Raw genomic sequence first — 23,018 nt, forward strand, 5'->3', positions numbered from 1 at the left:
TGGAACACCCAGGACAGACAGACTGCTGGGATGTCGGAAGCTTATGAAACAGATTGTATGAAATAAGTTCTGCGTCTGCTTCAGTGAATGCTTAATGAATGTTTGTATATGTGGAAAGATTTGGTCTGAGTTTTGCACTCATTATAATCTACTCTCAGAGTTGTGGGGAGTAGCTAAGAAACACTAACCTCAAAAGGAAATTAAGAGTTTGAATATCCAAATTAGCTCAGGTTACTGTGCAATGAAATCTTGTATAATAATTTCTAGTGCTAGAAAATGAAGTCCAGAATGTCTGAACTTCTATAATAGTTGTTAATAAATGAATATTTATGGAACACATGGACTATATTTTGCATCAGGTTTCCAGCACATTGTAGTGAAACTTCCCTTTCTTAATGGGAAAAACACAATAGTAGGTACATGAATATAAATCTGGAAAATGTGGCAAAATGTTCAAACATTTCAAAAATCACTCAAAATCTTATCTTCCAGAGGTAATAATGATTATCTTTCTTTGATGTATTTTTGTAATTTACTTTTAAATGTACATAGTATATTTTTTTATTCTTCCATAATTTGCTTTTCCTCCCACTTAATATATTGTAAACATTTGCATGCTATGATTTTTTTTTTTAAAATCTTAATGCACAGGGTATAAATTCCAAACAAAGATCAACAATAGTGATGATAATAGGGATCTTTACCTTTTTCTGACTTTTACAGAAGTGCATTTAATGTTTACTCATTAGATGTGATATGGCTATTGGTTGAACTATCTTTCTATTCTTTTTTTTTAAGATTTTATTTATTTCTTTATTTGAGAGAGAGAGCACTCAAGAGAGGGGGTTGTGGCAGAGGGAGAAGCAGGCTCCCTGCTGAGCAAGGAGTAGGGGGTTGTGGCATAGGGAGAAGCAGGCTCCCTGCTGAGCAAGAAGCCTGATCATGACCAGGGATCAAGGATCCTGGGATCATGGCCTGAGCTGAAGGCAGACACTTAATTGACTGAATCACCCAGGCGCCCCCATCCTCCTATTCTTACTTTACCAAGAATTTGTATGTTAATTATGTTAACTTTATGATATATTTATATATTAAACTCAGGAATGAATAGTGAATTTTACCAGATGTATTTTCAGCACCCAGTAAAATGTTCATATGATACTTGACCTGATATACAGAGTTCCTAGCACTAACCCAACCTTGTATTCTTGGAAGAAATCCTACACAGTCAAGGTATGTTATTTTGATGTACTATAATGTAGGGGGTGCAGGAAGTGGGCTCTAATTAGGGTTCAAATATTGGATCCTTTACTTATTTATTTATATAACCATGGGCAAGTTGTTTTACTTTTCTGTATCTGTTTTCTCATTTAGATAAAATGGTCATTGTAATAGTACGTACCTCATAGGTTGTTGTAAGGATTAAATGAGCTGATAGAAAACATTTAGGACATTATCTGGTACATAATAAGCATTATATCAGTGCTTGTTATTCTATCACTTATCAGTATTTACTTTTTCAAGTCTAGTCATGAGGTTGGTCTGTAATTCTTTGTGCTCTTGTTGATAGGGTTTGATATCAGAATTAAACTAGTTTGCGAAATAAACCAGATGTCTCTATCAGTTTCTATGTAATGGAATACAAGCCCTTGCTTGTACTACTGAAATACAAGGTAATGATCACTTCTTTAAAATGTGAAGAAATTGGGGCGCCTGGGTGGTTCAGTCGTTAAGCGTCTGCCTTCGGCTCAGGTCATGATCCCAGGGTCCTGGGATCGAGCCCCACATCGGGCTCCCTGCTCCGCGGGAAGCCTGCTTCTCCCTCTCCCACTCTCCCTGCTTGTGTCCCCTCTCTCGCTGTGTCTCTCTGTTGAATAAGTAAAATTTTTTAAAAAATAAAATAAAATGTAAAGAAATTCACACATATAACCATATATTATGCTTTCTATCTCTTTCTTAGAAGAAATTCTTTGTCAACTTTTTCCATTTCTTTCATGGCTATTAAATTACTTGGTTTCTACTTAATATATCAATTGTATAGTAATTTGTATTTCTCTAGAAATTGTTCATTTTAACAACTTCATTTGTAACAGCATAGAATTATGCATAGTATTCTTACCAATTAAAAAATTTCTCCATGAAATGGGTTTTATAATCCCTTACTAAGTCTTCATTTTAAGTATCTTTATCCTTATACAAAATCTTTATTATGTTCTTTCTTATGGTTTCCTTGTATCGATGTTGAAATTTATTTTACTTTTAGGTGAATGCTTATTTTCATTATTTTTGTTTAATAATTAAAGCTCTTAAAGTTATTAATGGACCTCCAACTATAGCTTTGGCTGTATCCCATGAAGTTCAGAATGAGTGTTGTTTTCATCATCTATACAGTTTTCATTTATTTGCCAAAAAAGTTACTTAAAAACATTGAATTTATAAGTGGATATGGCTTGACTTCACTTCTTATGTACCTGTATAATTTCGCCACTTTGGAATTTTAGATTTTCTTTTTAGTCTAATAGATCAATTATCATAAGTGATACAGGCAAAGAGCCTGAAGAGAAAATATATATAGACTTTGTAATATATGAACAAAGAGGATATTGTTAAATCAATCTTAATTATACTATTTGTATATTATTTCCTTTTGTCTTTCTTACTTGATGAATCAGACAAGTGTTAAAGTCTCCTATTATTGTTATTTATTGGAGAATTTCACTAATATAAGTAATTTTTTTGCTTCATATATTTTGATGCCAATATTTTTAAATGTGTAATGGTTCTTGCCTATTATAATGTCATTGTAGATTGTACCTTTATTCAATATGAAATAGATCTCATTTCCCCATTTGGTGCATTTTTACTTCAGTTGTATTTTATCTAATAATACTGTGACTCCAGTTTTTTGTTCACATTTGCACAATATAATTTTGCTCATTTTTTAATTTTCCCATTTTAGTTACTGTATTAAGTTTGTGATTATTAACTCAATGCTATTTAGGTTAATATGGGACAAGAACATAACTAAGTGAAGTGGATCAAGGAGTAATAAATTAGAGACCACCACAAACAGTAGAGTGATGCCCTATCTTGGTAAGCCACTGGCTACTCAGGACTAACCAATTATTGCTACAATATGAAAATGTGTCCTGTTGTTTTAATTTTTAAACAAGTGTTAAAAATACGGATTTTTATCAAAATTTCTCAACTTTGAAACACTTTGTAGTTTCTTCCTTCTAGGAAAATAACATCATACTCTTTGGGCTGGATAGGTACTAATTGGTAAGATTCGTTTGAGGTATTTTTCAACAGCATATAGCTGAATTTCATTATTGAAGAAATTTGCAGACTTATACTTAAACATAACTGGTAAGAGATAAATCTGGTCTTCTGCCATCTTGCTTTATATTGGATTTCATGCTTTGTTATTTCATTTCTTTATAATTTACTATATAAACCTTTATTTCACCCATTGTATATTCAGTAAATAAACACACTCTGTTTTAAAATATGTATATAATTTGTGTTTCTAAATATGACTTTTAGGTAAATGAGGAATTTATTATACTTTCATTTTTTACACCCATTTTATCTCTTTATATCCCAGTTTTTATTTATAAACAGAGTTAAACACCTGGTCTTATTAAAATATTCTCATGTTTCTCTTTCAGGATTTAGGATAATTTCTTTCTATTTTTATTATTACATATACATATTGCATTATTTATCCTGGGGATGTTTTTACATTATATATTCTTCCTCCTAATTCTTTTAAAATAAACTACCTATTCATGTGTTCCTGATTTTTAATTCATCTCTCAGCTGGAATGTGTCTTTGAATTTTTTTCAAGAAGGAAGCTACAGGGTTATATCAATAATAATCTTCACAAACAAAAAGCAATGTAATTGAGAACTAAAATTAATATACTGCAAACATTTTCCACCTCAAAACTCTATTTTTTAAAAAAGATTCAGAGAGAGAGAGGGAGAGAGAGAGCGAGCACACAAGCAGGGGGAGTGGGAGAGGGAGAAGCAGGCCTCCCAAGCTGGATGCAGGGCTTGATCCCAGGACCTTGGGATCATGACCTGAGCTGAAGGCAGACGCTTAACTGCTTAACGGACTGAGCCACCTGGGCGCCCCCACCTCAAAACTCTTTAGATGTCAGTTTTTAAATGCCTTCTTACATTTAATGTAGAGAAGAAGCTACCTGGGTTTTGTGTTTTGTTACCTGTTTTGTTTATTTTTTTTTTGCCATTATTCTTTCAGGCTTTTGTTTGAGTCAAAATGATGGAAGGTATTCACAAGGATATGTCTAAACGGTAATTTCTTTTCCATAATTTTGCCTGGTATACCCTGAATCCTTGATTTACAGATTTGGGTCTTCTTTTCAGTTCATAAAAATGAGGGAAGGAAAAAAAATAAATTTGTGAAGTTGAAGGCCCTCATACTCATGTTTGCTCCCAAAGCTTCAGAGAAATTTTGCTCCTATGACAGCATCACCTGGTCCATATTCCTCCACATTGTCCCTAAGAACATCAGGAAAATCATCCAGGAATCCTTCCACCATAAGATCAAAATCACAATGCCTTATTGATTCTGTCTTTGTAGCATCTCTGAGTACTTCCCTATATTCACATTCTTCCTACCCATTCTCAAAGTAGTTTTCCACCAAAGGGCTGTAATAGCCTTCTAATTACTTGCCCTGCATCTACCTACCATCTCTCTCTTTCTCCCTCTCTCTCTTTCTCTCTTTCTTTATATATACACACATACACACACATATAAACATCTTTGTTGTTGTTCGTTTTTTGCTTATTGACTTAAGATCAAACTCTTTCCCTGGCAAAGAAGGATGTTCCAATTTCATATCCAAATCTCATTTTCTAGCTAAGTGGTATGACTCATTTCTCCCTGACCATATCTGTACACTCTGGTCTCAGTACCTTTGCTAATGTTTTGTTTTCTCGGGCTCCTTCTCCTGGTCTTACCTTTCAAAATACTACCTTACTTTCTAAGAACTATTCTTCTTCATAACATTTTTCCCAATTATAACTCCCCAAAGCATTTCATCCATCTTTAAAATTCCATGGTCCCTCCTTACCTTTGTTCTAGATTTTCACCATATTTTTCTTATCCCCATTGTTGGACTTTATCATGCTACATAAAGGATGGGGATTCTATCTCCCTCATCTTTGAATTATTTATAGTGTCTTGCACATAAAAAATGTTTGATGTTGAATGACTGCTTAGCACTGAATGACCCTTTTAGAAAATAAAACATGTCAATTCTGAATACCTGGAGGACATTAAATTTAGCATAGAAGATCTCATTCTAAAAGTATTACCTGAACTGATCCATTAAAAAGTGAAGAAATTCCTTTATTTCATCCATATGAGTGAAGCTAGGAAGGTGTCCTCCAAGAGCTTGGCAGAATCTCTCAGCTTCTTCCCAGTTCCTTTTTCTTACAATTCTTTCTATATGAAACAGCTTAACAAGACACAATGTTAATCTCTTTTCTGGCATAATCATAAAGTATTCATAATTTCAAAGTTTATTATGGTCAAATGTGTAGGTTTGGAAATTAAGTTTCTTATTTTAATTCAAATATAATTAACATACAATGTTATATTAGTTTCAGGTGTACAATAGAGTGATTCAATAATTCAATACCTTACTCAGTGCTCATCATAAGTGTACTCGTTAATCCCCATCACCTATTTCACCCATCTCTCCACCTACTTCCCCTCAGTTTGTTTTCTATAGTTAAGAGTCTGTTTTTGGTTTCTCTTTTTTTTCTTTGTTCTTTTATTCTGTTTCTTAAATTCAAATGTGTAGGCTTCTGAAATGGATTCTCATACGTGTATTAATAACATGAAAATGTTTTTATTTTTACCTGTAATAAAAACAGGTGAAAAAACATATACTGTGACACAACAGGACCTGCTGAAAGTGTCAACTAAAAGGCCAGCACAGGGGCCAGCTACTGCTGTCAGATGGATGCCCTTCCTCAGCTAGGATGGGGAACTGCTCCAACAAGACACCATACATATTCTCCCACATTCCTAGGACCAGCAGGTGAGGCTATAAAGGATACATATGAATACTTTGGGAGTAGACTTCTGCAGAGAAACAACATAATTATGAACATAATACACTAAGACCTGTATAAGCACAGGCCTACTTTCTGATGAAGATGAAGCAAAAGGCAGATTGCACCGGTGTGCTAACATTGACAGAGGGTGGCAAAACAAAACTTGCCACTTCAGCCTCTTTCTTTGGTTTGTGAGGATTAATTTTTTTCCCAAAAAAGGAAGAGGAGGAGATGATACAATGGTAGATTGAATTACTGATCCCAATTCTTCAGTTCCCTGTGATATAACTGTACATTCTTGCCATGGCTTCCTGGTGGGTGAAGTGTCCTTCTCTGTACCTTGATTTGGGGCCTGGCCATGTAGCTTGCTGTGATCAATGGCATATTAGTGGAGGTACAGTGAACAGAGGCCTGAAATGTGCTTACATGGTTAGGCTTTCCTCTCAGTCTCCAGCAATTGACCATAAGAAGAACAAGCCCCTGATAGCTACTGACCCTTCAGCCTGAGACCCGATCAAAAGGCAGCACACCCCAACTCATAGCCTGGAGCCCAGCATAGCTGACCCACAGTTGAAAGCAGAGCTCACCATTCAAGCCTAAACTAAAACAATCAATCCCTGTTTGACCCAGAGATCTGTGAACATGGGACTAAATATTTGTTGTTATAGCCACTGAGTTTGGGGATGGTATGTAATGGTTTCTTTGGGGAACAGCTGACTGATAGAGGCCCCAAAATAATTTTTTTTAAATTATAAGAATGATAGAATTCTTCATTTGACATAAGGAGTAGAGGGATATGAGAATAACAAGCAAAGTGTCAGCATGGCATGTAGCTTACTTAACTTCTCAGAACAAAAGAACACTAGAAAAGAGCCAGTTCTGGCTCTGGTCCTGCTCTTTTGGGTAGGACATGAGTTCATCTGGGGATGAGCTGTCTCATGACAAAGGTTCAATGGTGCCCCCAAACACGTTGGTAGGTTACATATGTGCCTGGAGAGGAGCATAATTTCTACAAGCATATGGACTAGGATAGTAGAAAGATAACCCCATTAAGGAACTGAATGAGAATGTTACTTTACCTTATAACAAGAAAGACTTGAGGGGAAACTATGCCAGCCTTCAGGACAAGGGTCTTCAGGCTTAGGAGCTACTTCTTCAGGCTGAATGGGCCCACTTATTTTCTTGCAAACTGAGAGTGCTCTGAAGTTTCTGCAGTCTTTCACCTCCCACTTTCCAAGAGACTTTCCAGTAGCCATAGCCACACACCCGCCTGGAGAAGCTGGGGTTGAATCAGAAAGTTTAACTAAACATTACATTTGAAAATTAAAGTCCAAATACTTTCTAGTATCCTTGCCCTTTATTTGGGCCAAGGTCTGGAGAAAGAATATAAAAGATAATGGAAGAAAGAAATGTGTTGTTCATAATAATGATGATGATGATGATGATGATAAAGAGAAGTGTTTATTACCTGCCAGGTACTATTCTAACAGGATCAAATGAATCAGTCCTTACAACTGACCTCCAGAGTCGATTCTATTGTCATACTAAGGTACAGTGAGGATTAGTGACTTGTCCAAGGTCACATGTTAGTAAGTGGTTGATCCAGAACTAGAACCCAGGTGGTCTGCATCTGGAGCTGTACCCTAAACTACTAAGCTGCTCAGCATAGCCTAAGTGGTTCATACTAGCTTTTTTTATAGAAAGTCAAAATCCTATACAAAGCATTTGATTAGAAATCAGGGCATCTGGATTTTAGTAATTCAATAACTAGGTAACATTTGTCAAGTAGATCAACTTTCTGAGATTCTGTCTTCTCAACTCTAAAATCAGAAGGGACTTCTGAGGTCCTTTCTGGTTCAAAATGTTCTGATTCTATGGCTAATTATGGTCAATGCTTTGAGCTTGTTAAAGAAAGATGAACTAACTTTCAGATAAATAATACCTACAATATTGCCTCCTTAATTCTCACCCATTCGGAATAATAGAAATAAACACATTCAATTTTGGAGAAAGAAGCTAAGAGAAAAAAGCAGAGAGATGAAAGTGTAAAGCACTTCAAAATGAAGCTTCTAGATTCTGTCTGAGACTTACATGGAAAAGATAAACTTGCATTGATGGTTCCAGCTTTGTGCCATTAGAGGGTGGTTTGAGAACTGAGTATTTTTAGCTCCTTTTGGGGGGTTATTCCCAAGGATTTCATAAGGAAGACACAGTCACTGCTTCTATTTATGGTTCCATAGACAGACTCTCATCCTGAAGATCATCATTTCCCTCACATTTCAAAGCTAAGTGAAGACCATATCTGGGAGGTACACTGCATTTCACAAATCATCATCGTATTCTCCTACTTTAAAAGTAAGGCACTCACCTGGCTCAAGAAAATTCCAGTTGGAAAATGTTACAGCTTGCTTTACTCCACCAACTCCTGTCCAGCTATACTCTCCATGTGAATCTATGTCTCTCAGGCCAGTCCAGAAGTATTTTCCTGGAGATTTAGTATACTTTTTAATCATATCATTCAGGTATTCTTGCTCAAATCTACAAAACAAGAGTTAAATTAGTAGGTGTTTTTATAATGATTGAATTACTATATAAATTGAAAATGCACCTTTCTCTTAGGAGTCTTATTTCGTAAAGCTAACCCAGAGTTAAAAGTTCATCAGTACATGTTTACTGATGGTCATACCTGCTAGTTATAGTCAGATTGCAGTTGGTTCCAAAAGGGACCTCATCCTTGTAAATCTTGTAACAGATTTCTCCATGTCTTTTCCAGCCCTAAATCCGAGGAGAAATATCACACTGTTCAGACTTAATGTCCTACCTTTAAGCATGATTCTGCTACACTGGTAACATCTCAAACTTAGAGAAATCAAGGACATGGACCGGTAATTCATACACATGATGAAGGTGGGATACAACTTCATAGATAACTAACTCCTACAGGATTGTGAGCCTGTGTCAGACAGAAGGTGTGTCTTATTTCTCTTTGCCTCCAGGGCCTAGCTCCTCATAAGACTATAATGTTGTTGGTTGAACTATTTTTGGAGAGGAAAAAAATAAATGGGGGAAGTAAAGACATCAGCATTAAGGATTATAATCACATACATTTTTATAGAAATCATGAATAGGTAACTCTTTCCTATAACGTTTTTTCTTCTGTAAGAACGCCAATATGTAATGATTCACTGCCCTCTGATTTGCTCTAATGTAAATGAACAGAAGGTAGCCATTTCTTCTATTTTCCAAGTCTGAATTGTTTCAGTCTTACCTACCATCCTTAACCAAGAAGGTGTGATATTGCTTAGAAAACTTACGCGGGGACTTTACATACCTCATCTGGAGGACACATCTTGTCAGATGTTGTATCATTCATTTGTTCTCCCTTTTTCTTACATACATATTTAAGTTTCTCTTCACAGGACTGGACTTTCCACTGACCTAACTTTTTAAAAATAGAAAAAAATTTTTTCCACAGAGAAATTATTTGCCATATATTTAGAGTTGAACTCTAACTTATTTTAAAATCAAGACAGTTTCTTCTCACAAAACTGTGAGCAAGGGGCAAGGGGAGGAAGAAGGGGAGGGAAAGGGAAAATGAATGACTATGTCTGGGAACATACTCCTAGAAAATGCTACCCGACAGTCCTGCAGGGTTGTGGCTCACAGTCTGTAATTTCAGCACCACCTCAAGATCATAGATGGAGATGAATTCCATTTTCTTAGAAGAGTAACAATAAAACCATCAAAGGACACTTAGTACAGAAGTTGAAAAAAGAAGAACTCAGCCTACACACAGTTGACAGTGTTCAAGTCTTCTCGCACATGACATGGTCAAAGTTTGCCCATTGCTTAAAAACTTTCGGACATGTCAACCAACCATGCTATTTCAATCTCCTCATATATAACATAATCATGGTAGTTAGAACAGCTACTCTCAGAATCAAAAGTTCCTTCCACTCTACTTTAGCTTAGACTTCAAAATTCTCTCTTAACATGACTTTTGCTTAAGTCACTCTGCTTTCTTCAAATTAAATTTCAACAAGTCAATTGTGATAAAGGTCAGTTTCAAACACTGGAATGCTGTCTAGGTATGTTATCAGTTTAGTCTTGCCTGTGGGATCTCATTTTTATCTTTGACCCTCTATCAAAGACATCTTAAATATCCTTTTAAATAGAGCACCAAATGTGACATCCTTCTAAATTCATCTATGACACCTTTCTAGATACATCTTTACTCTTGAAACACTCCTAAATACACATATCATTTATTACTTCCACTTAAGTCTCTCTAGAAGCTTGGGGGACACAAGCCTCCTAAATAATTAGAAGTCCCCAGGAAAGTGATACAAACAAAATATAAAGATACACATGTCTTTTCTCTCAACATGCAGCCTATTTTGGACTCTTGACTAAAGCATGTTCAATAAATAGTTAAGCATTCTACAGAAGAAAGCTGTTCTCTGAAAAAATTAGACCTAATTTTTAATTAATTAATTAATTTTTAAGTAATGTCTGTGCCCAATGTGGGGCTCGAACTCACAACCTGGAGATCAAGAGTTGCATGCTCCACTGACTAAGCCAGCCAGGCGCCCCTGGACCTAATTTTTAAATAAAAATATTTTTTCACTTCTCAAAGTAAGATTAATATAAAAATCTGGACATGAATTCAGAAGATGGGATTTTTCCCGTAAGTTGTAGTTATATGTTAAATATCCTGATGGTCCAGAGAGAAAGCAGCTTATTAGAACCAATCTGGCACAAGAATTGAGTTCTAACGGGATTTTCTTCATGTGTTTCAGACCAAAGCAGATACTCTCACACAGGAAGTGGATTGCTTACTTAGTCATTGTTTTATTTACATCTTTTTTTCCAGTAGCTTCCAGAAAGACAATCTACAGGGCTCTTACCTTTTATTTTCTTTCCAGGCTTAAACACAAATATCCCAACCAAAATCATCTTAATATTATTTGGTATACAATAAGAATATAAATAAGCCACAGGAAGTTTCCTACCTTTCCTAAATAGGAAACGCAGTTGGGAGTCTTATTGTAGGGAACATTTGGCTCATTCTTATTCCAATATGTTAGAGTAACTTCAGTACCATCAGACCACTGAAATAAACTTGGTACATTTTTGTTCTTAAGACCTATCCATATTTCTTCTTTGGCATCTAAAAGAAAAATATTTTTTTATTTGGTTTTACTCAATTACATACTTCAATATGTACATTTTTACTGATTTTACATTCTGATAATGGGGTTTTAGGAGCCTCCATGGTATTTGTAATTAATCTATGAAAATATTGAAAATTTAGGCAGGCCAGAAGTCAAGGGCTTTTCAGGGTACTTATGCAGTCAGAGTACACAGTGGAAAAGTCACACTGTGATCTGTAGGTTAGGTGTTTCTGCTATCTGATTTAGATAAACCTTGCTTTATGGGGTATACAGGTTTCCTCTGCTATCCGAAAGCTCTTTCTGCCACTTCACTTTTACTGCCTGTTTTCACTAAGTGAAAGAAATCTGAGGTGGATTTTTGCTTTTACAAAATGGTGTTTGCTTCTTTGTTTTTATGCCATTTTGGTTTATGAAAGGTTTCATAAGAACAGTCTCCTTTTGGACAGCAGGGGAAAACTGCAATGAAATTCTACAAATACAATCATAGATACTCCAGTTAGAATAGGATTGATGTCCATCCCTACCCTGGGATGATGATGCTGCCCTCCCAGGGGAGACAATTAACACCATGCTGACACAGAATAGGTGTCTATTATTAGCTATTACTATTAGTGAATCCTAGGAGGAGGATGTAATACAGCCTGTCTAGTGTATTTTTGTTCTTCAGTCTTTAGCGTTTAAATAATTACAAAAGTGAAATAACTGTGAAATAATCATCACTTAAGCATCTGGAGCAACTTAAATAGCATTTAGCTTATGAGAAGGGGGAAATTGTTCAATCACTGGCTATACTGTCAAATTGGCAGCTATTAGCTACATGTGGCTATTTGTTTTTGTTTGTTTGTTTTTAAAGATTTTATTTATTTATTTGACAGAGAGATAGAGAGCACAAGTAGGCAGAGCGGCAGGCAGAGGGAGAGGGAGAAGCAGGCTCTCTGCTGAGCCGGGAGCCGGATGTGGGGCTCGATCCCAGGACCCCGGGATCATGACCTGAGCCGAAGGCAGCCACTTAACCGACTGAGCCACCCAGGCGCCCCAACATGTGGCTATTTGTAAATTAAATTAAAATTAAATAAAAGTAAAAATCAGTTTCTCAGTTACATTGCAAGTGTTCACAAGCCACAAATGGCTGGTGGCAGCTGTACTGGACAGCACAGATTAGAGAACAGTTCCATCATCACAGAAAATGCTATTGGACGGTGCTGATCTGTAAGGATCAAATTGTAAGCTTTCATTCCCACCAAGAGTCTAAAAATAGGGGTACTTTAGAATGTTTTAAACCTATCAAATAGGATATTTTAAAAACTTACCCCCATTATGGAGTTTTGTGACAACCACCTCCACATCTGCTAAAGAATGAATGCTGATGAGATCGCCGCTCAAGGCTTTGCATTTCGTATGTGCCTTATCCCAGGAATCACTTTCATTTACCAGCAGATAGCAAAACCCATTATTTGACAGCCAGCCTGCATCACAGTGTGTATCTAAATATGTCCAAATATCTGCAGGAAAAGCAGCTATTTATATTCCAGTAAAGATACATCTATTTTGAATCAATAACATTGCAAATTCTTCCTTCTGAAATCATCAAGATTCTGGAAAACTGGGGAATGGGATGTCAAATAGCACAGGGACATGAATTTATGTGTTGCTTCATTCTACATAGCATCATAAGAATGACTGCAGGGGTAAAGATAATGATATGACTGTAATGTGATACAAATGTGCTACATGATTAGGCTCTGACTATTTGAGGAGGGACTGCCCTTAGTCCTAACAGACAGGAGAATTGTGTGGGGTAAGCCAGTTGCTGACCAATCTTCCTTGGTATGGGGATTTGTTAGGTTCCCCTCCAATCTCTGACTTTGAGAGGTTATGAAGTCCAGCCTCCTTTCATGTATGGTCAGATTAGCAGGGGATGTGCATTCATGCCTACCATTGGACAAAGGACAGAGATTTAAGGAATAGAGTAAAACATTTATAAACTCCACATGAAAGAGAAGATAGCAATTCAAGGGAAAGGGCACAGGACCTCTCTGGACCTCTTCTTTCCTTCCCGCTACTAGACTTACGTCCTCATGCAATTAGTGATTCTTTGTTTTGACCACGTTAAAACTCACTCAGATGATGGTCAAGAAAGACTGGAGAAAAAGACTGAGGTATAAAACCGTACAAAATACTTCTATCTTTGTTAATAGAATTAGAAATTAAGTCAATTACTCAGACTTCATGGATTCTAAACTGTTTGGAATGTCTGTTGTATGAAAACACAGCATCTTAAAAATGTGGACAGTTTATTCTTCATTTAAAGATAAAATTCAGGTCCAGTTAGCTTCTCACACTTGCAAGATAACTCAATTTTAAGTTTCTGAGAGAGCACTTGCTGCTATTATTATTATTATTATTTTATTTTACAATTATGATAAAAGAACAGAGGAAAAAATACCCATAATTGAACTTAGAACAAACATTTTCCTATTCTAGTCTTTGTCTCTGTGAATACATATTTTTACAAGATTAAAATGATAAGTAGGCATATCATTTTGCTCTGCTCTTGTATTTTCCTGTTGGCACAGTTATTTTAATAAATGCATATTACTCGATCATGTGGAAACATCATGATTTACTTAATAATTGCTACTACAGCATATTTATTTGATCTATCATCAGTCACCCTGGTTTATTTTCATCTGTGCTGTCTTTTTTATTATGCTTTTTGTTGTGTCGACTAAATTTGGTTTGAATCAACTTGGAAGATGAATGTTCATCTTCCCCCTATATTTTAATAAAACATCTCCTGACAATCTTTATTCTATATATTTATTTTTTAGTCTTAAAAAATAGCTTTATGCTCCTATGTGGATAAGAAATTTTATTCCCTTCCCCCAACATTCTTTAAACAAGACATTTTAAAACCTCCTTTTTTTCCCTCCCAGTTTTGAGTAATAGTTTTTCTTATTCAGGAGGATTTAATCAAATACCAGCTATGTGGTGGGGCTCGTGCAAGACAGTAAGGACACTCTTCTTATTCTTTCAAAGGCTTCTGAAGTTTCTCTGCACCTCAGAAACTTCAACTGTTCCATGTTTCTCTTATCCCTGAAATCCCTTGAAAAACAAAACAAAACCCTCCTTGTACACATTTTGTCCTTCTGCACCTCCCCTTTTCTACCTGATTTATCAACACAACAACCTAAAGAAGCAGCCTGGCAAAGAAGGACACAGCAGAGGTGGGCATCGTGGGGCAGGAATTGGAAACCCTAGAAGAGTTCCCCCATCCATTTCTTTTCTACTTCTTACAGGGGCAGGTCATACATAAAACCTGAGTGTGCATCAACATCTCCAGGAAGGCTTCTTAAAACACAGATTTTTGGGGCCCGCAGAACTTTTGATTCAGTAAGTCTGGGGTGGGTCCTAAGAATTTGTATTTCAAACAGGTACAGGTGATACTGATACTCTTGGTCTAGGAACCATACTCTGAGCACCACTGTTCCAAAGAAAAAAGAGCCACCTGTGAACAGAAATGTATTTCTTACCTAGAATACCTCTGCCTTCATATATATATATATATATATATATATATATATATATATATATATATATATATATATACACCAAACCAAAGCTTTACACATATAAAGTTAATAATATCCAACCACAGGGTCTAAATGAAGTAGTTTTTGGCATTGGCAGTAACAGGTGAAGGAAAGGTAGAATTAGATATCTGAAATGGATTTACTTGACTTCACAAAACTATAATTTGAAGACCTACTTGCACAAGGAAATGAAAAAGATACCTGTTAACTCCACTGTGTTATTTAATGGTTTCTTGCAGACATAGGGCAATTGAGCTTCACAGGAAAAACTGTGCCATAGACCAGACATGGCATCCATTCTTGCACAGCTGGATCCGCCTATTATCATAGGTGCAGTAGGCATATCTTAAACAGTAGAATTTTCAAAGAATTAGAAAGAGAAGGTTAGGCTCAGAGTGGTGGTTAGAAAAAATAATTTGTATTCCTAATTTTCTGCTTTTATTGAAACTCATAAAATAGTTAAACCTTCTACTAAATTGAGAGGTATAAGCTTCAATGGACACCCATGTGCTTAAATATGTCTTCCTTCTAAAATACAGGATCCAGGGCCAAATACTATGACACAGTATAGGTAACTTAAAAAACAAAACCAAAAATCAAAAACAAACCTCTGCCCCCAATCAATTTCCATATCATACTCTGCAGACAGTAGCTCTTATTCTTCTACTCTATACAATAAATATTCTAATTTATGATTCTGTAATGCCCTTAAGACCTTGAATTAAAAGTTAAATTATCTTTAAAGATTTTATTTACTGAGATAATAGAGAATTTAGTCACTAATAATAAAGTTTCATTAAACTAAAATGACCTATTGGTATTTTATTGCACTTAACCCATTTTTCTTTTATGTGTACAGGATACTTTCATACTGAAGCTAGTGTTAACTTTTAGGTTCTACATTTGTCAGAAGCCCAAGATTTTATTTTTTTTTAAAAAGGTATCTAAACTTCTTTTGGGGAGAAAAATCTTTTGGCTAAGTAGGATTTTGTTTGTTTTATTCACTATAAAATTTTCTTTAAGGTACTCATCTGTGTAATAAAATACAGCCATTATGTTGTTAGTACTTGAGCACTACTGTACGAGACCCCAAGAGTTTTAAAATGAGAACATATTTCTGTACGGATTTGAGCTGCAGATGAAACAACACAGGTTAGTCATAGACACATCAAGTCGCCTGAGGGACACAGAACAGCTTCTAGGCCATGTGATGGGGTTTATTCTGCTGTTACTTAAAAATGTAGGGTTGCTGTAAATGTTAGAGACAAATGCTCAGTTATCCATGATATGGTTCAACTTGGCTATAATGGTATCACAGTAAAGAAGGAATTAGGGGAAAAAATTCTTTGGAGAAGTAACCATAACAACAGTTGTCAAGATTTGAAATTTTTATAAGCTGTCAGTGAGTGGGATGCTTTTGTTTATTTACTTTTTTGAAGTTTTTGCTCTGTGCCTAGTAGGTGGAGGAGGGAGCAGTTACCTGGGTCCCAGTTGAGAAAGTTTAATGGCTTGTGGTCTGACCATTCCCAGCCTCTAGCAGAGTATAGCTGATTTAAGCCAATCCAGAAAATTCTTGGAATGCCTTCTTTTTCTGTAAGAATCATATAATTTTAACAAGTGACAAAATTACCTAAATTATTATCTAAGTCAGACTTAAGTTTCTACTAATAGCAAAAATATCTGAAGGCCTTGATTGATTGTAAGTCAGGAATCTATCCAGTTTCATAAAAATACTTGTCTTATGAGACTGTAATGATGATTAAATTATTTAATTTATCTGGAGATACTAGGGTTTTACTCATAGTTTGAATTTACCAAATATTTATACTTATTATAAAACAGTGTGATAGGATTTATCTGAATTAGTCAATAGGTATTTGTTTTATATATAGAAAAAATGCTTAGAGTTTTGTGCAAAAGGGAAAAAAACAACCCATGAGACCCACCTCTTCCTTTAAAGAACTTACTAGTCTTATAAAAAGTAAATGCACATACATGCAGGGTAAACTTGTTTTCAAGTCAGACTGATTATGTTCAAATTTTGGCTCTGCTAATTACTTATGGGTGACCTTGAACAAGTTACATTTCCTCTCTGATCCTTACATTCCTCATCTGCCAAGTGAGCATAATAAAAATACCTATACCTCATAGCGTTGTTATATGATATTAAATAAGATAATGTCTGAAAAGCATTTAGTCCTCAGTCTGAAACATCATTGTCAAATCATCAGAGACTCAATAACTTGAGTTTCTTGATTTTTAAACAAGATTTATTTATTTATTTTAGAGAGAGAAAGCAAGAGTGGGGGGAGGGGTAGAAGGAGGGTGGAGCCTGATGTGGGGCTCGAGCCCACAACCCTAAGATCATGACCTGAGTCAAAATCAAGAGTTGATCACTCAACCAACTGAGCCACCCAGGTGCCCAGGGTTTCTTAACTTTTAAAAAATAAAATAAAAACTTTCTGTTTATAAAGTTTCTATTAAAAAATGTGCAATACTCTGATGGAAAAAGATAGGAATGTAGTGATCCGAAGGGGTACGTGCACCCCAATGTTTATAGCAGCAATGTCCACAAAAGCCAAACTATGGAAGCCAAGATGTCCATCAACAGATGAATGGATAAAGAAAATGTGGTCTATATATACAATGGAATATTATGCAGCCATCAAAAGGAATGAAATCTTGCCATTTGCAACGACATGGATGGAACTGGAGGGTATTGTGCTAAGTGAAATAAGTCAGTCAGAGAAACACATGTATCATATGATCTCACTGCTTTGAGGAATTCTTAATCTCAGGAAACAAACTGAGGGTTGCTGGAGTGGTGGGGCATGGGAGGGATGGGGTGGCTGGGTGATAGACATTGGGGAGGGTATGTGCTATGGTGAGCGCTGTGAAGTGTGCAAGACTGTTGAATCACAGACCTGTACCTCTGAAACAAATAATACATTATATGTTAAAAAAGAAGAAGATAGTAGGAAGGGAGAAATGAAGGGGGAGAATTGGAGGGGGAGATGAACCATGAGAGACTATGGACTCTGAGAAACAAACGGAGGGTTCTAGGGAGGGTGGGGGGATGGGTTAGCCTGGTGATGGGTATTAAAGAGGGCACGTACGGAATGGAGCACTGGGTGTTATACGCAAACAATAAATCATGGAACACTACATCAAAAACTAATGATGTAATGTATGGTGATTAATATAACATAATAAAAAAAAGAATTAATCCCCCAAAAAAGATATACAATTTTACTGAATTCATAAAAGATGTCACAAATAAGTAGAAAGGCATACCATTTTCATGGATGAGAAGACTTAATAATGTAGTGATGCAGTACCTCTTTAATTAATCTATAATTCAATGCAATTCCAAAGTCCCAATAAAGTTTTTCATTGAGATTAATAAGGTGATCCTTAAATTCATAGAAAAGATTAAGTGATTAAAAAAAAAGCCAATGCAATTCAAGAGAAAATATGAGAGGACTTGCTCATCCATATATACAATGCAGCTGGCATAATTAAAACAGTGTGGAATAGACACACAGACAGACAAGCAGACCAAAGGAATAGGATGGAGAGCCTAGAAATAACCCACATGTAATAGGGGAGTTTATATTTATGAGAGGTGGCATAATAAATCTGAGGGAAAAATGTGAAATAAATAGTACTTGGTCAGCGGACATCCATGCAGAGAAAGATAAATTAGATTCCCACTTCTAGAAATTTTATTCCAGATGGATTATGGATATAAATATGAAAAGCAAAATTATAAACTTTTGGAAGAAAAATGAGAGGATATGTTTATCATATTAGGGCTAAGAAAGAATTTGCTAAGTAATATAAATAAGCACAAAACATTAAGGAAAAGATTGACTGACCAAATTAAAACTAACATATTTTTAAATGATAAGAAGCAACAAATGTAAAAAGACCAAAGACTAGGGAAATATATCTGTAATACTACAAGAAAAGATAAGTATATGTAAAGAACTATAACAGATCAATAAGGAAAAGCCAAACAACTCAACAGAAAATAGGCAAGGGATATCAACCGGCAGATTATAAGCTGAAAACCTGAATGCCTAATAAACACGAGACACAAAACCACATGAATTATCAGTAAAATATAAAAGAAAAATGAAATACCATTTCACATTCATCACTTTGGCCAACTAAGTCTGATAACACCAGGTGCTAATGGAGGTGTAAATGAATGCAGCCCCTTTGGAAAGCAATTCAGAATTTTTGGTTAGAGGTGAAGAGATGTGCACCCCATGACTCAGCAATTCCTACTCTAGAGAAACTCTCATACATGTCTGCCCGATGAGGCACATATGGGGATGTTCCTTGCAATAGGAAAAGCTGAAAATAACCTGTTTCTCAATAGGAGAATGGATAAGTTGTGGTTTATTCATACAATGCAATACTTTACAGCAGCAGACGACAATGGTAAACTTACATATGGGCAAATAAGCATTTGTATCATTTAAAAACAGAACAATAGTATAATGAAAACATATATAGTATTTAGACATATATATGTTGTAAAAGTACTCAAAGAATGGTTATTTTGAGAGATGGACATGGAACTTTAACTCTGTTAATATTTTATTTTGGGGCGACTGGAAGGCTCAGTGGGTTAAGCATCTGCCTTTGGCTCGGGTCATGATCCCAGAGTCCTGGGATCGAGCCCCGCATCAGGCTCCCTGCTCCACGGGAAGCCTGCTTCTCCCTCTTCCACTCCCCCTGCTTGTATTCCCTCTCTCGCTGTGTCTCTCTCTGTCAAATAAATAAATAAAATCTTAAAACAAAAACAAAATCATTATATTTCTTTAAAGGGAGGGAAGCAGGGAATCAATCAATGCAAAGCAATATGACAAAATGTTAAGTGTATAAAAAGTGTGTAAAGTCAGGGTGGTGGTTACACAGGTTTCTTTCAGGTTATTTTCTATTTCTGTATATATGTTTTCATAATTAAAAATTTAAGAATTCCCACCATCACCACACAAACAAAATAAAACAAAATCCCATCCACTCAATGTGTCCCTTGATTAAATCCACTTTAAGATTTTCTTAGTCCTCTCCTCGCCTCTGAGAATGGCACTCCTCTACTCAACACAAGGACCTTTCCCTGAGGCCTCTGGTATGACTCAGCCATCTTCGTCACCTTCCTTAATTTCTCTACTTTTCAATGTTCAAAGAGTTTAATGTTCACCTTTTAAGAAATCTTGTCAGTTAGGCTTAGGGTAGCAGTTTAATCTCACTACCTCACTCCATTTTCTGAACATTACCCTCTTTTCAGTCTCAAACACGAAATGCATTTTCAATGGATAGAATAGGATTATATTCATACCTTTCTGCCTGTGGGCTTCAGTGTTGACATTTAAGAAAAGATAGAAAAATATATATACAAAACAACATACCTGGATATGAAAATAGAGGTAGACAGACGGCATCTTTACAATCCCAGCAATTTGCTCTACCACATGCAAACTTACCTTTAAGATAAGTTAATTCAGCAGCATTGCTGATGCTCAGTAAGTCAGCTCCTTGATTCTGACATGAAACATAAGCTTCCTTCCAAGAAAGAGCTGCCTGAGTATTAAATTGGTAGCAACTTCCAATCTGCTCATTCTTTTCCCAGTTATCTTCACAGCCATTTTCTGTTGATAAAAAGATATATTAGTGATCATAAAGTAAGGGCATAATGTTTTATATTACTAACAATGCTTACCAATATTGCAATTCATGTTCCATACTCTTAGGATACACTAAAATTGAAGTTTATTGTTCGACTAGACTATATTTTGATTCTTTGGTTACACAAAGAAATTGAAGTCATGGGAACTAAATGACTTTGGCTGATTAAAGCTTCAACTCTCCTATTCTCTACTCTCCCTTTATCCTCTATCAATTATAATGCCATATTTTAGCCCATGCCTGCCCTCTGCTGAAATGCAGGAGTCTTCAAATGTGTTCACATTGTCAAACTCCTGAGCTGATGGAAAACAAGCTCACTTGAAGATGGTGGCGGACTGCAGAGGAGTTTGCCTACAGCCTGCAGTGAAACCACTGTGTGTATGTGTGTGTGTGTGTGTGTGTGTGCGTGTGTGCAGACATGCTGCTTCAACACCAAGATTTAGAACCCAAGTGACTACCTTATTTGAAAAACTCAATCTAAATTTATCCTTAATGTTTTAACAGATGATTTAATATACGACACATAATATTATATAACCAATATTGCAGATGTCTATGTAGACATACGTGTGCATATGTATACAGACATACATGTTCGTTGTATAATGTGCATATTATTTTCTTTAACAAAAATCTAAAAAGCAAGTATAACTTCAGACAAAAACCCTTCAAATTATTTCTTAGATGAGCTATATAGGTCTTGACACAACTAGTTTGAAAATATACTTAGAGACTCCCATGTACTCTCTAGAAGAGGAAACCCAATATAGACTGTGCCAAGTGTGTCCCAGGTTCCACTCAGGGAGTTTTCCAAAGGGCCTACCATAACCCGTCACCCATCACACGTTAGACTCATGGCCTTTCAAGCTGGAAGGGCCCATTGAGATCATCTTGTCTAATGCTTTCATTTCACAGATGGAAACAAAGGTCTAGAAGTGTCTGTGGCAGAGCTATAATCAGAGCTCTGGTCTCTAAATCTGGTCTTGATCTTCTGAACGGCATACACTGCTTCTTCAGCCACTTTTGAATGGCCTAAATAGCAACAGAGGTGGATGTGACATTTGATGAAAACAAAATATGTGGATTTGCAAGTACATCGCCTAAAGTTTCCTTATTACCCCTGGGGCCTTATGCCTGTAAATCCAGAAGCTTCCAGGGGGATGGCAGTATGTTTGCTATAAAATATAATGTACATGGTTTAGCCATCCTTGGTTTTGAGAAACTCACAGTCTTGCTTCTTCCCTAAAAATAACTCTGAGAGGTATATGAATACTCCCATTCTCACCCCCACCACCCAAAGGAAGCTAGATACTGAGACTAATGACAGTCAAGGAAGCAAGGTAGAGTGGAATAAGTACACTGGGAAATGAGGGTCAGGAATTCTGGAATCTCCACCAGACTCCATACAAATGTGTTCTGACCCTGACAGGCTGTGTCATCAATTTGCATCTGCTGCCCCTCACCTGAGAAATGAGGGTTTGCAACTGGATAACCGCTAAGCTCCCTTTCACATCTAAAATTTTGGATCCAGACTATAGTGAGGTTTAAATGAAATCAATGACTAGTTGACCAAACTCTGCCTGATATCAACTGTAGCTGAAGCAAATATTGGCTTTTATCTTTCGGTAGCTTCTGGGTGTTGAAAAGCCTGTGCTTCTACTTAGAACAGTAATTCTCAAAGTGTAGTCCCCAGACCAGCATCATCAGCATCACCTGGGAACTCACTGAACTGCAAATTCTTGGGCCTCACTCCAAATCTACCAAATTATAATTTATAGAGGTGGGCCCCTAGAAATCTTTGTTCTAACATACTTTCCAAGTGATTCTGCTGCAGAACCATTGGCTCAGTATAACCTCTTCTAGTTGCTTAGAACTCTTCATTTTGAAGCTCAGCTTCCTTTAAGGAGGGATCAGCATTAGTAATACCACCAGATTGGCTACTGAATGAGGCATTCTAGTGTATTTGTTTGGGTCAAGGACTTCAGAACTGGATTTCCTAGATTTGAATCCTAGCTCTAAAATGTATTAGCTATGTGACCTTAGGCAAATGATATAACTCCCCTGCACCTCACTTTGCTCATCTGTATAATGGGGATAATTAGTGGTACCTACCTTAGAGGGTTGTGTGAAGACTGAATGGGTTAATATAGTTTGAGTGGTTAGAATAGTACCTGACACTCGGCAGGGCCCTATAAGTATTAACTATTATTACCCAGGTCTGGAGCTTTTCCCTTTCTCTTTATTAGACACTCTTCCAAACTATTGCCCAATTAATCTGGAGCACTTATCACATACCAGGTACTATGACCTGTAACTCCCACCTGACTGGTAAGAAAATATGTCTGTTATATACCAGATCATGATGCCACTGCTATGTTGGTCTCTCTCTCTTTCTAAAGAACAGTGAATTCTTTAGCACACCCTGAGTAGTTTGCTTCTAGTAAGAAGCAATTAGAAA

At 36.2% G+C, this 23,018-nt stretch overlaps 1 protein-coding gene across 4 annotated transcripts in view; it reads right to left on the reverse strand.

Moving 5' to 3' along the window:
- The window catches only part of LOC113919880 (lymphocyte antigen 75-like), a 129,688-nt gene that overhangs the window by 93,799 nt on the left and 12,871 nt on the right, over positions 1-23,018 (reverse strand). For 3 of the 4 annotated variants that reach the window (XR_003519148.1, XR_003519149.1, XM_027589762.1), the window contains exons 4-13: positions 20,359-20,523; positions 16,341-16,451; positions 15,062-15,205; positions 12,578-12,769; positions 11,106-11,263; positions 9,425-9,535; positions 8,780-8,868; positions 8,462-8,631; positions 7,173-7,372; positions 5,347-5,489 (exon numbers count right to left, since the gene is read on the reverse strand). Coding sequence is in view for 1 of the 4 variants with exons in the window: in XM_027589762.1 (XP_027445563.1) it covers positions 5,347-5,489; positions 7,173-7,372; positions 8,462-8,631; positions 8,780-8,868; positions 9,425-9,535; positions 11,106-11,263; positions 12,578-12,769; positions 15,062-15,205; positions 16,341-16,451; positions 20,359-20,523 (1,483 nt within the window). In the remaining 3 variants the exon portion in view is untranslated. The remainder of the gene's footprint in view (positions 1-5,346; positions 5,490-7,172; positions 7,373-8,461; positions 8,632-8,779; positions 8,869-9,424; positions 9,536-11,105; positions 11,264-12,577; positions 12,770-15,061; positions 15,206-16,340; positions 16,452-20,358; positions 20,524-23,018) is intronic. The other variant, XR_003519150.1, reaches the window with a different exon arrangement.

This window comes from Zalophus californianus, chromosome 3, assembly GCF_009762305.2.
Source record: "Zalophus californianus isolate mZalCal1 chromosome 3, mZalCal1.pri.v2, whole genome shotgun sequence".
In the NCBI taxonomy this organism is placed as follows: Eukaryota; Metazoa; Chordata; class Mammalia; order Carnivora; family Otariidae; genus Zalophus; species Zalophus californianus.